General features: G+C 32.1%; 1 protein-coding gene across 4 annotated transcripts in view; it reads right to left on the bottom strand.

Moving 5' to 3' along the window:
* Nucleotides 1-13,863, bottom strand: part of LOC126774447 (tyrosine-protein phosphatase Lar) — a 387,053-nt gene that overhangs the window by 52,432 nt on the left and 320,758 nt on the right. For all 4 annotated transcript variants that reach the window (XM_050495984.1, XM_050495986.1, XM_050495985.1 and 1 more), the window contains exon 6: nt 3,707-3,901. In XM_050495984.1, the coding sequence (XP_050351941.1) occupies nt 3,707-3,901 (195 nt within the window). The remainder of the gene's footprint in view (nt 1-3,706; nt 3,902-13,863) is intronic.

Genomic DNA, 13,863 nt, shown 5'->3' with positions numbered 1-13,863 from the left:
TAGAACAACAGTCGACCATACCGTCTCATTCAAACTTGGAGGGACTCGGCATTTGTATGCAAATGAATTGTAATCTCGCTCCGTAGGCCGCAATCACCGCTACCGAGCTTGGGTGTGTATATGATAATAGCTAGGCTGGATATGATCATAAAGTATTATTAATAATATTAATAAAGATTATTTATTGATTGTTAGCACTTAATTGTGAAGTAAATAAATTACGTTTTTAAATATTATTATTTAGAAAATCGTTAGTGCTTAGTTTATCTACAAAGTGTAGACGACTGGCATCACTATTGAAGGTTAGTATTATGAAACTTTTATTTAGTTTTTTTTTGTCATCAATATATTATTAAATAATTCGTAAACTAAGCTTAGTGCACAATTCTTCTTCGTATCTTTATACTTTGTATACATACTACTAGTATTTTATTTGATATCGCTATAAATATATTTCTCATAAATTATAACTCAAAAAAAAAAAGAAACTCGCGGTTTGACAACGTGAGACGTAAGTGTAAGGGTTTCGCATCAAAAACGATTCAATTCGATAAATAGTGTATCGAAATTCGACCTTGAAATATCATTCACGGCACACCCAAAGATGTATCACGTGAAATAATTGACTCCCTACCATTTCTATAAGCTAAACATCCGTGTACTAGAGCTGTATACAAGTTTCGTTGTTAATTCCGCTATGCGAAAGACCGTAAAACCAGTATGTCTTTGTTCCGCATATAATTTACACGCGGCTCACAATAACAGATAATAAAATAATAATTCCCTATAAAAGTTATGGCGGTTGCGTTCCAAGGGTCCATGTTGAGCCTCCAATTCTACTCGTAATGTGTTTAATTTAATAACTGCTCAACGTATTGCTTTTGTTTGTATTGTTTAATTGAATTAAGTACTCATTTATTATTAAATGGAAAGTATTCATTTATTTATTTATCATTGCGCTATGAGATCGCGGGTTAAAAATTCAGAAAAGCACTGCTCATATTCCATTTTGGCTATTGATTCATTACCTGCTCGGCGACGAAGGGAAACATCGTAGGAAAATCTGGATACGTCATGTGAAATTCTACCTAATGTCTCTCCGTCAACATTTGCTGGAGTAGGTAGAGAGAGAAATACGCTCCAAAACTTCGTACTTAAGAAAAGAAGAGTCTTCTAGAAAATAAAAAGTGTTCAAATAATCAAACTCTTACAAAATAAACTTCTAAAAAGAACCGATTGTTATATTTACAAAAATAATTTACTAAAGCATTTAACTGAATTCAATTTATTATTATTTATTCGTAGTTTTAAACCGCTTTGCTCTCATGTATTTTCGAGATAAAACCTAGCCTATGTACATTTAGTTATCCGGCCTACACATGTTTTATCTCTATAAAAAATAAATAAACAGTTCGATACATTGTATCGATGCTCCGTGAATGTAGAACAAACCGCTAAAAATACTTTCATAATAATATCAAAAATAATTTTAATGAAACATAAACACCTGATCGCGGTATTAAAATCGAGATGAACGATTTGTCAAACTTTATAATTTATCGATAAGTAAGATTTGTAATTCATCCGATTTAAAACATCATTAATTCCGAATATATCTTTTATATTCCTGGGATTTAGGATTAATAGGCCGTAACGTGAATTCTTCAATCTAATACGAGTCATTTATAAAGTGTCTATGAAATATTGGGGAACGAAGAAATAATCCACTCGAATAAATTAAAATTAATGAGATTAAAAGAGCCCAAGGCGAGTCTGTGGGCCTGCTCTAACTAAATTTAAATTACTTTTACCTCTTGTGAAGTGCATAATAGTATTAAAATTAAATTTATCAACGTTCCGACGAATATGGGGCGGATTTTCGACACTTTAGTCCGAGCGCCGCCTGAACCATTTAAATAAATGTCTGGTAAATAAATATTTATCGTTAAACGAAAAGCAGTCATGTTTACGGTATATGTCGTTTTTTTTTCATTTCATCCACTTGAAATAAGTGTTTTATTCATTGAATTTAACTTAATGATATATGTTTCGTCACACTGATCTCGAATCTTAGTAATGTTTTAAATATGAAAGACTTATTTAATTGTTTGTTTGTTATTCAATGCCGCTTGACAGACTGGACGTATTACGAGCAGTATTAGTAAAAAAATGTATCATATTGGTATTTTAAATTATATTTACCTAAAGAAAAACAAGTGCAACAAAATGAGCAACAGCGACAGTATGGAATATTAAAATTAATAATTTTATTCTATTTCCTATTAAACGTTTAAAAAAGTACAAAGCGGAAAGCAGACGGATTTGTTCCCCGCAAACTTGATATAATTAATATTTTGTCATCTCCATTTTACGACGGAATCACGAAAGCAGGCGAACTTTTACTAGGAGTCGAAAATTAAATTCGTCCCTGAGGCATTTTTTATACCTCATTTCACTAATTAAATGTAATTAATTGATGGCGTTGATCAAACAAGGTGACGAAGTCGAATTTTAATAAAGAAAATTTTATATAGCCTTTTAATATTTCGGTCAAAAGAGCCAGAGTTCTCACTTGACATTAGATTAGAAATGAGTTCCACCTCATCGAGGGAAGATTCATTATATCAGGGTTTTGCTTTGTAGCAATTTTATAGAATCATTAATCGAGCTGAACTAATAAAGACGGGTTCATTAAGGGACGTCTTGTGACATTTTATTCTTAATGAGATGTTAGATTGCGTTGACGTGGACATTGCTGATGGACATTTGGATAACTTTTGGGAGTTGCTTACGTTACTCAGACTTAAGTTTTCTGTACGTTGACTCGGTGCGCCTGACGTCATCATTTAAGAGTTTCATCGAAATGAATTCAGCTGTAAAACCTCGCGGATTATTTTTAATTAAATATAAAGCTAGACGGACCAAGGGGCTACCTGATATAAAGGTAAATATGAACTACTGGGCAGAAACATTAATCGATCCTCACACCCTCAATACGGCACTAACCTATGGGAATAAAGATTTTATGTCCCTAATTACACTGGTTCATTCATATTTTATACCAAATACAGCAACAATAATATATAAACCTACCCAGACCAGGCTTGTAAGTCTGTGGTACGTTGTGGCCAAATTTATGTGTTTTCAGTATTCGTTTTGGTTATTTTATGATTAATCGTTAGATCATGTATTTAAAATATGATAAATTTTTAAGAACCTATGACATGATTGATCTTAGAAAATTATTATCTTACTAATATTATAATGAGTAAAGTAGAATAAAGTTAATATGTTCATCTCAACATTAGGAACAAGCGGTTAAACAAATTTATACGAAATATCGACACAATTCGACGTTCATAAATAGCCAGCGCATTACTACAGCGCACTTGCGTCATGTACATTGACAGCAAAACGCAAGCGTGCAATTAACGCGCTTCGAAATAATTCATGCAACTTTATAAAAAGGGAGATTGCGAGTCCTGCAAGTCATTACATCATCAGACATCGTGTTACGATACAAGTGATGAGAAACTGTCCAGATCTTAATTGTTCTGTGTTATTATTTTATCGACTAGCAGAGATTCTTGCACATATCTCTATGTAAATTAACCAATTTCTCAAATGGTTTATTAATTCTTTCAAAATAATACTCGTATATATTTAAATGCTATTACATTAATTTCTTAAATAAAAATTTACTTACCGTGCATTTTATCATTCAACAGTGCATATCTAGGGTTCGACGCAACGTCCAATGGCAACGAGTTCCAGAGCCAGCGAACACGAGGCGAAGGGCTACCACTGGCTTGGCATGGCAGCGTCGCAGTATGACCAACTTCCACGACCATTGTAGACGAGGGCGGCACAATGCTGGGGAATCCTGGTGGAACCTTGTCAGCTGCAAAGAGTGAATTACTTTTAGTGAATTATTATAATTGGTGTGGTGGTGTCACCGATTATATGGCAATAAATTTATATTTTCATTTTCTATTTTAAGTTGTTGAAATGTTATTTAAAATGGATTTGGCTTTTGGATGTCAAAGTCTTATTTATCAACATCTCTGGATTCAAATTCTCAAGTTCTTACTATGTATTAGAAGTGTGCTCGTGTGTGTATATTTGAATGTATGTACGTATGTACATAGAGAAAGACATATGAACATTCGTTTCCTATTGTAAACAAATTTTGATGACAATATTTTTTTCTTCGTTAGATTAGAATCTACAATTCAATATGAACGTACAAAACCTTGAACAAAACAATGGATTCCAAAAAGGGGATTTGCAAGACAATCCTACATTCGAGTTGTGAATTGCGGAAATATCTTCCGAAATCTTAAAACGCCAGTAAAATGAAGATAGTGAAATGTTAATTCCCCAAATGAAATTCCACCCTCGGTCGAACTGAACGAAATTTGATTAAGCAACAAAACTGACGTTATTTCTCTTGTTTCAACCGGTTAAGTTATATATTGAACTGAATTTCGGTTCTTGGTCGATTTTGCCAAAGTTTTGTATGATAACGAATATTTAATATTATATATATTCCATAGTTAAAGACCTTATATGCCTTATACTCGTATACGGAAATAAAGTTAAGTTACATTTGTTAGCCATATGATGGAACTGTATTTACGCTATATTATCTTCCAGGGATAAAAGAATTTATAACAAGCACTTCAGTTATTACAATGGAAAAATATTACAATAAACAATGAGTGCGATAAAACCACACTGTATTTTAGTATTCCTCCACGCCTTACTTTGGATTGTTATTCTGATATATACTTCTATATAAATTGATATATACTTATCTATGTTTTTTATCGGCTGTCGTTTAATTTTGTCTTAATAGATCAGAGGATACTTTTATAAGTTTCATTGATAATTTTTTTTTACTATTCAATTATCGAATACGAAAGTTACGCCTACAGATAAAATGTAGATAAATCATTTTTTTTTTATTTATCATCTATTGACAATTTGATTTGATCTTCATACTTCTTCCTTCAAAATAATCAAATTGATTCATTCAGTATTTTTAATGACCGTGATTCTTAAATCTATATCAACTCTGAATAATAAATATAAGCCATATGTAACCTTGTTTTTAGGTTCATTTTCAGTTAAAAAGTAAAAATATCTTCTGAATCATATTACACAATCAATCACGCAAAGTACATTACGTATTTTCGATATTAGACTTTATCCCTTTAATATAAGGTTTACATTACTAGTGACGTAATTTAATGGGGTAATAACGTGTAGGTCTGATCCTGGCCATTGTCATTGGCTATCATTAACATTACGGGTCATGTACAATGTAATTACATCTATATGTATAATCAAACTGTAATTGGGCGGTTTCTGTACATAGATTATTTTTAACGATTTATCGTCGCTAACGTTTGAATTGTTAACGACGGATCCGCCCTTGATTCAGACGAGGACTATATCAATAACGTATTTCGTAGATATTATTTTAAAAATTTTAATATCGGGTCTCATATATGTTTAACACAAACAAAAAAATATAAGGTATGCTATGAGTATAATTAGCCTTTAATAACAAGAACAGAAGAAGTCCGAATCTGGGCAAACTACACTTAGTTTTGGGACAAGAGTAAAACATATGGAAACTTATAATTGTTGGATGCACCGAGCTACATTTGAGCTGTGTGTGCAATAAGCTACAATCGTCCTCTTTAGGATAATTTCTAAAGATTTTTGATCATTGTTTTTGGGAACTTGAAATTTTGATTAGTCTTTTATTTGTTTTTTTTTGTGCTATAATGTGTAAATGTTGCCTTATTGTTCATGTAGTTATCACCGGTAATTGCGGTATCACTTCTCTTTTTTATTTTATCAACTGTGTGCTATCATGTATCTGTGTGTACTTTGTTGGTGATCTAATAAATAAATAAGATATTGATTGTTAATTCACTTTAGTCAGAGAATAATTTACACGGACTTGTAGTTGTGTGTACAATATATATTCTATTGGGAGTGCATCTGCATTTGCTCACACACATGTGCACTATAATATGTCCTGCGCAGTTGGCTTATCTATCTTGAGTTTAGCCGCCATAGCCGAAATCGGTCAGGTCATTATCATCATCATCATCATCAAACATTTAAGTGATCTTGTATTTCCTCAAGATTTTGAATCGACGATGAAAAACGTTCCATGCACGTGTATCTCATTTTAATTCAGTCAACGTCCGTAGCATCCTATCTTTAGATTTATGAATCAGTAACAGTTTCATGTAAATACTAGGTAATGTTATTTTCTGTACTAAGTTTCCGATACGCATTGTTTGCCCACTATTATACAGTGATAGTACTACGTCAGAACCATAAACACCAGTAAAAAACTTCACAAAAAAATGAACTCAATCAGGTACGTCTAGGCATCAAATAGTTCAGTACGATTTCCTCATGATTTTGTTAACATATTCTCTTTTCTTTGCTTTGTTAGCTATTGACGGGCTAAAGTGTTATCAATAAAAAAATAAGAGGAGCATATTTTTTTTTTTTTTTTAAATAAAATAATAAGATCCTTATGTTGAATGGTTATTGTTTTTGTATCAACTTACTTTATTATAATAATACAAATTGATTATATTCGAAACAATGTTACCGTGTAATATTATACGGAGACATTGTTGTTGTATCATAAATATCTTAATTAAGTTATGATATTGTATAAGATAAGAAATAAAGCGCTTTTATAATTTCATTTATTTAAAATAGACGCACGTTAAAAAGCTTATGGTATGTAAGTGATAACTTTACACATACACATTGGCACGGCAAGAAATATAACAAAGTCTATCATCTTCAATAAGCAGCCATTTATGGGATATGACAGAAAATATTATCTTTTACCTTTAATTACATTAGTTCACCTCACCATTAAAAAAAGAACAAAGCAATAAGTATTCTTATGTTTGAAGGATAGCTGGAGGAGTGGTACCTTTTTAGATGTTCCTATCAAAGTCAATCGGATGAAATATCTTAGATAAAAAAATATTCAATTATATATAAATTATCATTTAAAAATCAGGTTCGGGATGGTGTAAAGTAAAGTCACTGTAGTGCAATTTTTTGGAAGAAAAATATCCGTTATATATTCACGATCATATCGTTATTAATATTACATTTTCGACAGAATTTCACCCGTCGTGGTCACAAGCTGACGTGAGGTATTATCGATGTTAAACACGAATGAAATATAAAACAGGGCGAAACTTAAAAGTGTACAAAAAGGATTATTATTAATATTATGAAATTGCAGCAAATTTTTTTAATAAAACCGACCGATCATAAAATGAGGGATTATACAGTTACGAGTTTATATAATAAATGTGTATTTAAAAAACAACAATAGTCAAATATGCCGCTGCTTCCACCTCTCAATTTGAAACATATGAATATATTATCTTTCATGCCATATTGGTTGACGCATGTATATAATTACTTAGTTGTATATTTTTAAGTTGAGCAACTGAACTGACGAAACTTTTAAAAAACTAATCTCATATTTAAGTGCAATATTTATAAATTCCAAATAGAACTGCCAATTATGTGTCCCGTATTAATAATTATTAGTTTAACTTATGAGTTAAACTTTTAAATTAATATTGAAAGAAAGAAGCAATATGAAACGTAAAAAAACTAATCGTCGTGACACAGACCGCTTGCTCTTATGCATTACTCCATATAGGAAATGTACACAGGAACAAGTAATATTTCTCAACAGCCTTTAGCAAAAACAATCTATGATAATCAAATTTCTACACGATAAAGTCTCGTGTGAGCACGTATAACTCGTTGTCATGGCAACTGATCGGTTAACTAGGTTAAATCTACGTATAACGCGGTGCTTCTGTGAAGTGCATGTAACTTTGTTATTGATAACTTTTTACTCGACTACGGCGTATTAGAGGGGTAATGTATTTCTATAATGTAACATCCCGTAAATGATATACTGCTGAGTTAAGGCTTACTGCTAAGAAGCTTATTCCAACTAGCCGCTCTAATACAGATTCGGTGAATTAAAGTGGCAATATTTCATCAGTGACAGGTTTCCTTACGACGTTCTGTTTTTTCGTAAGGATAGTATGTGATATTTAACGACTAAAACCTCTGCGTTGGTCTCCTCGACACAAATTTAAAATATTGTGGGGCCGTCTTAACTTACGCAGTAATAAGTTTCCTGCTGATAAGATGGTAGAGACGAGATGGCCCAGTGAATAGATCAAATTCAAATCCGAGAAGAAACGAGTTCTCAATTTATGCATAAAATTCACCCGACACACGTATCCTTCAACCCACATTGTAGCAGCATGGTGCAATAAACTCCATACCTTCAATCGGAGAGGAAGCCTTAAACTACAAGTAGGACGTTCGTGAGCTTACGAAGAAAAAAATGCGTTGGAGTGAAATAAATCGTAACGAAACCTATTTCATATTTACGGATGCTTTTTTTAAAAATCTATTTGAAAAAGTCTAATATTAGTATTCACAGACGTAGATAGAAGCCAATCAACTATCGTTTTGTAATAAGTCTAGACTGAAGACTATAAAAATAGCTTAATTCTGGTTACAATTATAAGTAAGTTTTTTAATATGATATGATATTATTCTAAAAGCCAAGATTGCATAATTGATGGAAAATATAGAGATGATGAGATGATGTCCTCAGAAATTAGCAAAGTGTGCAGGACGTATTATGTTACACAAGTGTGGGTGCAAAAACAGAATCCGATCGGACAGCAATCCGATACGACTTTTCCAAGGCACGGGAGTGTATACACTTCCAATTTCCAGACTCCGGTCTGCTATTGAGAATCTTTGACAGAATAAACCAATTACTTTTGGCCCTAACTGGAGTTTAAGCCAAGGACCTCGGGATCTGCGATATATCTAAAGCAAAACCTTTTTTGATTATAATTCTTCTGATGGGTGATGACTGTATTGATCGATAATTCGATATGCTTAACATAAAAAAGCCTTGATCGGTTATTATTAGTAATGTTATGGCTTAGTATAAATAACTGGACATAGTAGTCCTGACTCGAGTAGTCGACTTAAATTTATCCTCAAGTTCTTGTTATTCCTTAGATGGTTTCATCGTATGGCCTTTATTCATCTTTATCTCGAAGGATTATTCCATTTATTCCTCGTGATACCAGAGTGACATTTAATTGGCTTCAGAAAACCTTATTATACTTACAACTAGTAATATACAACAATCTTTATAGATATTATTTCTTGAATATATATTTAACAAACTATCTTATTCATATTAACGTGTTTATAATTGAATTAATTTTATTATGTAACAGGAACATGTACAAAAATAAATTGGATGGGTGCTATGTTTATTCAAAAATGTATGATGAGAAATTTTAAATATCTTAATATAGAGAAAATAGAAGATACTTTATTGAATTTTATTTTTTTTAATTAATAACAACTGGTAGGTGGGCGACCGATAATCGGCTTTAATACTAATTAGTTATAAAAAAAGGATTTTTTGATTATGGAATATTTTTTTCTTCAGAAATATATATATTAATAAACTTAAATAGCAAAACCTTATCTAAATAAAAAAATTGAGCAAAACGATTTTGCTGTTTCCGATGTAGATACACAAAATAAATACAAAAGGCTCATTTAATATTGTAAGATTTCAATGAAAAATATATTTTCAAAAGACAAGGACTATGTTGTTATTATTCAAATTAAAGATCAGTATTGTCACTGCGCCAATCAAGAATATTTCAAATTTAAGAGACTCGAAAGCCGAAAAGTCGAGATAGCCTTGTGGTTAAACGTGGGCTCAAAACCGGGCAAGCACCACTGAATTTTCATGTGCTTAATTTGTGTTTATAATTCGTCTCGTGCTTGACGGTGAAGGAAAACATCATGAGGAAATCTGTTTGTGTCTGATTTCATTGAAATTCTGCCACATGTGTATTCTACCAACCCGCATTGGAGCAGCGTGGTGGAATAAGCTCCAAACCTTATCCTCAAAAGGGAGAGGAGGCCTTAGCCCAGCAGTGGGACATAAACAGGCTGTTACTGTATACTGTACTGTAAGAGACTCGATCCCTTCAACATTACGAATATCTACTTGGTGATAGGGCTTTGGTGGAGTGACTGGTGCGTAACAACGCACCAGTCACTTATGCCATATCGAACTGCAAACGGCATTACTCAGTATGCTTGTATTCCGGTTTGAAGGGTGATTTAAAACTAGCCTGTAATTACACCGTTTAAATCATAAGGGACTTAACATATTAATTCCCAAGGTCGGTGGCTTATTGATGTTGTAAGGATCTTACTGATCAGTTATTGTTCTATCAGGGCTATATGCAGAGGTGGTTTAAAAAAATAGTCCATATGCGACATAACTAGACTTACTTAAATATTTAAAATGCAAGACACGCCTTCGTTTATGTAATTACTGTCTTTATTTGAAATTATAGTATGTATTAATATTAAAAAAATCAAGAAATATATGATATCAATGTTGCAATCATAGTTTAATTTATATGGGCAGTTAATATAACGAGTGGTACTACATATTACAATTTGCGGCCAGTCTGGAAGCAGGCTGCGTAATTAATATCAAGTTAGGGTAAAATTTATCACTCGTGTGAAGTTTCATGATAATGCACCTTAACGCCTAATAATAAGGCCGATGTTCACTTAAACCTTAAGCTCAAAAAATGGAAATGATCACGCGATCTTGAGCCTTATTATATGTAACCGTAAGTCGAATCTTTTGTGGCAATGGCTACGTTCTAAAAATGTAGACTGAGTGGAATTTTACCGCAGAATGATGAACTTCCACATAACTCTTGTTTGCATTTTCATACTTAAAAAATATTGAAGCATTGTTATGGATGCATATTTGAAACTAAGTTTACGTTGAAATTATCACAGAGTACTTTTTAATAAAAAAGAAAATACGCGTATATGTCACGTTACAATCACATTTGAAGATCAGAATTAATAATGATAAAAAAAGCCTAGATCACTACTTGAGTGATAAGTCCGCCCTTGCACGCATCATGTTGAGGTCCAGAATTTTATTTATATAACATTGCTTCTCTTAAACTTTTATTTTTCTTTTTTTTTACTCGTGTTTGTCTTTTCTTTTTTCGTTCTGAGTGTGCAATAAAGTTATTTAATAATAATGATATAAAGAGCATATCATTTTGTTCATAATAATAATCAAAGATAGAAACGTCTGTAATAGAATAAAAAAAAAAATTACTCCTAACCGAATTTCAGTCACGACGACTGATCTTAAGGATCCATCTTGCGCAAGAGATCTTATAGTATATGAATGTGTGCTGTTTTCACCCTGACATCTGAAATGTGTTCTATGAAATAACTTGAGAGATAACAGGCGTAGACCAAAAGCTTACCTTACTCTACGAGGCAAGGGTCTAACACTGTCAACGTCGTAACTTCAAACTGGAAAATTAGTAAGGAGCACTCATATTCGTAATACGAGTGCAGGCCTCATATTCGTAATACAAGTACAGCCGAGATTTCCTAGCAGCTAGAACGCGTGAATCTTAACCGATGATTGCGGTTCAGTATCAGGCAAGCACCACTGAATTTCATGTACTTAATTTGTATTCACAATTCATCTTGTGTTCCCCGGTGAAGGAAAACATCGCTAGGGAATCTAAATGCCACATGTGTATCCATCACCCCCAATTGGAGCAGTGTGGTGCCTGAGCCATAAACATTTTCCTCAAAAGGGGAGGACGCCTTAGCCATTTCACATTTACGAGCTATTGCTTTTATTTAATGATTACAATGATCACAGAAGGAGATAAGTCAAAAAATTTGAAAATAACTCCTACACATACATGTGTATATTGAAATATTAATTACATTTTTGTTGTTATGTATGTGGAAGTTTTGCTGTAAATGTCAATAAGTTATGCTTAGATGTTGATTAAATTAATTTGAGTTTGAATTTTGATATGAAGCCCAAGGGTAAATTACGGTAATTATAAATAAAGAAACAATAATCCTTAAAACAAAATACAAAGTATACTTTTCAGGAAGGAAAAGGAAAATAGACAACGTTGTTTTTTATTAAATGCGTATTAACACTAAATATTATACTCCAAATTTTGCTGTAAATTGGTTTCGTAAATTAATGAACGTGAAAATAATTTTGCTGTTCGATTTTATTAAAATTATAGTCGTCCAATGTTAAAAATACCGAGTAGTACAACGATATTGATGGAGTCAAACAATGATCAAAACTCAGCTTGAGAATATAGACAAAATTTATTTAGACTATTAATTGATATAATGATATACGTACTATATAATATACATGTACATGTTTATACGTGAGAATGTTGGCATCACCCTCTCATCAGATTTTCTTCACAAACAGCAATATTAACTATTGTTGTGTTCGGTTTGAAGAGTGTCCGAAATAGTGTAACTACAGACACAGGGGACATAACATCTTCACAAGATTGGAGACGCATTGGCAATTTAAGAAATGGTTAATATGTTTTACAGCGCCAATGTATATAGACGGTGGTGATTATTTACCATCAGGTGGCCTAGTTGTTTTATAAAAAAAAAAAAAAAAACGAAATGTGTCATTAAGTAATAGTTGTATGTTATATCGATCGAACTGACAATTGTTATATATAAACAAGTAGAACGATATCAACCGTTAGTTTACTGGTATAGTGTTACAAGAACAAAACGTTTCCTTTTAGTCTTAGTATGTAAAGGTAGTATCTACATACATACATCGAACCAAAATACGTTCACTTAACCACTAGTAAGCAACTATAGTATTTTCTAGTACATTTTTATACAACAATATAATAATTTAAGATTGAGGCCGGGGTCGGTGAGTTGTAAAATGAGGCGAGAAATATTGCGTTTCGCTTTTAACATTAAATATTTTCATCTCATTTCACGGAAATGTTGTAACGGTCCGGGGACGTGTATTCCTCGGTTATACAAAAGGTTAAAAAGGATAGGGCTACATATACACTATATAGATATAAATGTAGATATAAAATGCTTTCATTTCATATGTTCGGGTATCGCACCATGCGACTAACTAATAAAGGACTTAAAAAATATACATCTGTATGTGTATCTGCATCTCGTATTCGAATCAACACAATATCTGTAAGGAGTTGTTAAATGAAATTTATTTATTTTGTTTATATTTACATAAGAATTGCTTACAAATATAACAATAGACTATGAACCTTAACAATTCGTTGTACTTATATACTAATTGCACTTTTAAATATGGGCAATTATTGCTTGCACTAAAATCAGGTACGTATTACATAAACAGCAACATTATATTTGTTTTTATCATCTTGTATATATATATATAGCAATTGTAATAATATTGATATATCTTATGAATTACTAATATTTATTTTCTATTTAATTTGATATGTGATATTTTTATATAGGCATTCAACATCTTTATTATAGACTACACAGTGTAAACTGTCTCACATAAGCTTCAAATTGGAAAACAACAGCACAAATTGAAGATGTTTGTCAAACGAAAATGATTCTCGGAAGCGGTGACTTCAAAGGGATCCACCACTGATCTGCGAATACGAATTGGTATTTGCATTATGAAACGTTCTATTCCATAATGACACAAATTAAATCAAAATTCCATATGAATGGCGACATTATAAGATAGCTTATTAGCAAGCAGCATGGACATCTCATGCACCTATTTCTTTAGAGCGGTGACCTATTTAATGCATAAAAGCTCATATTCCTTAAGCTATTCAAATGCAATTTGTATGTAAAAGGGAA

Source organism: Nymphalis io, chromosome 16 (assembly GCF_905147045.1).
Source record: "Nymphalis io chromosome 16, ilAglIoxx1.1, whole genome shotgun sequence".
NCBI lineage: Eukaryota > Metazoa > Arthropoda > Insecta > Lepidoptera > Nymphalidae > Nymphalis > Nymphalis io.
This window is presented reverse-complemented; position numbering and strand designations above follow the sequence as displayed.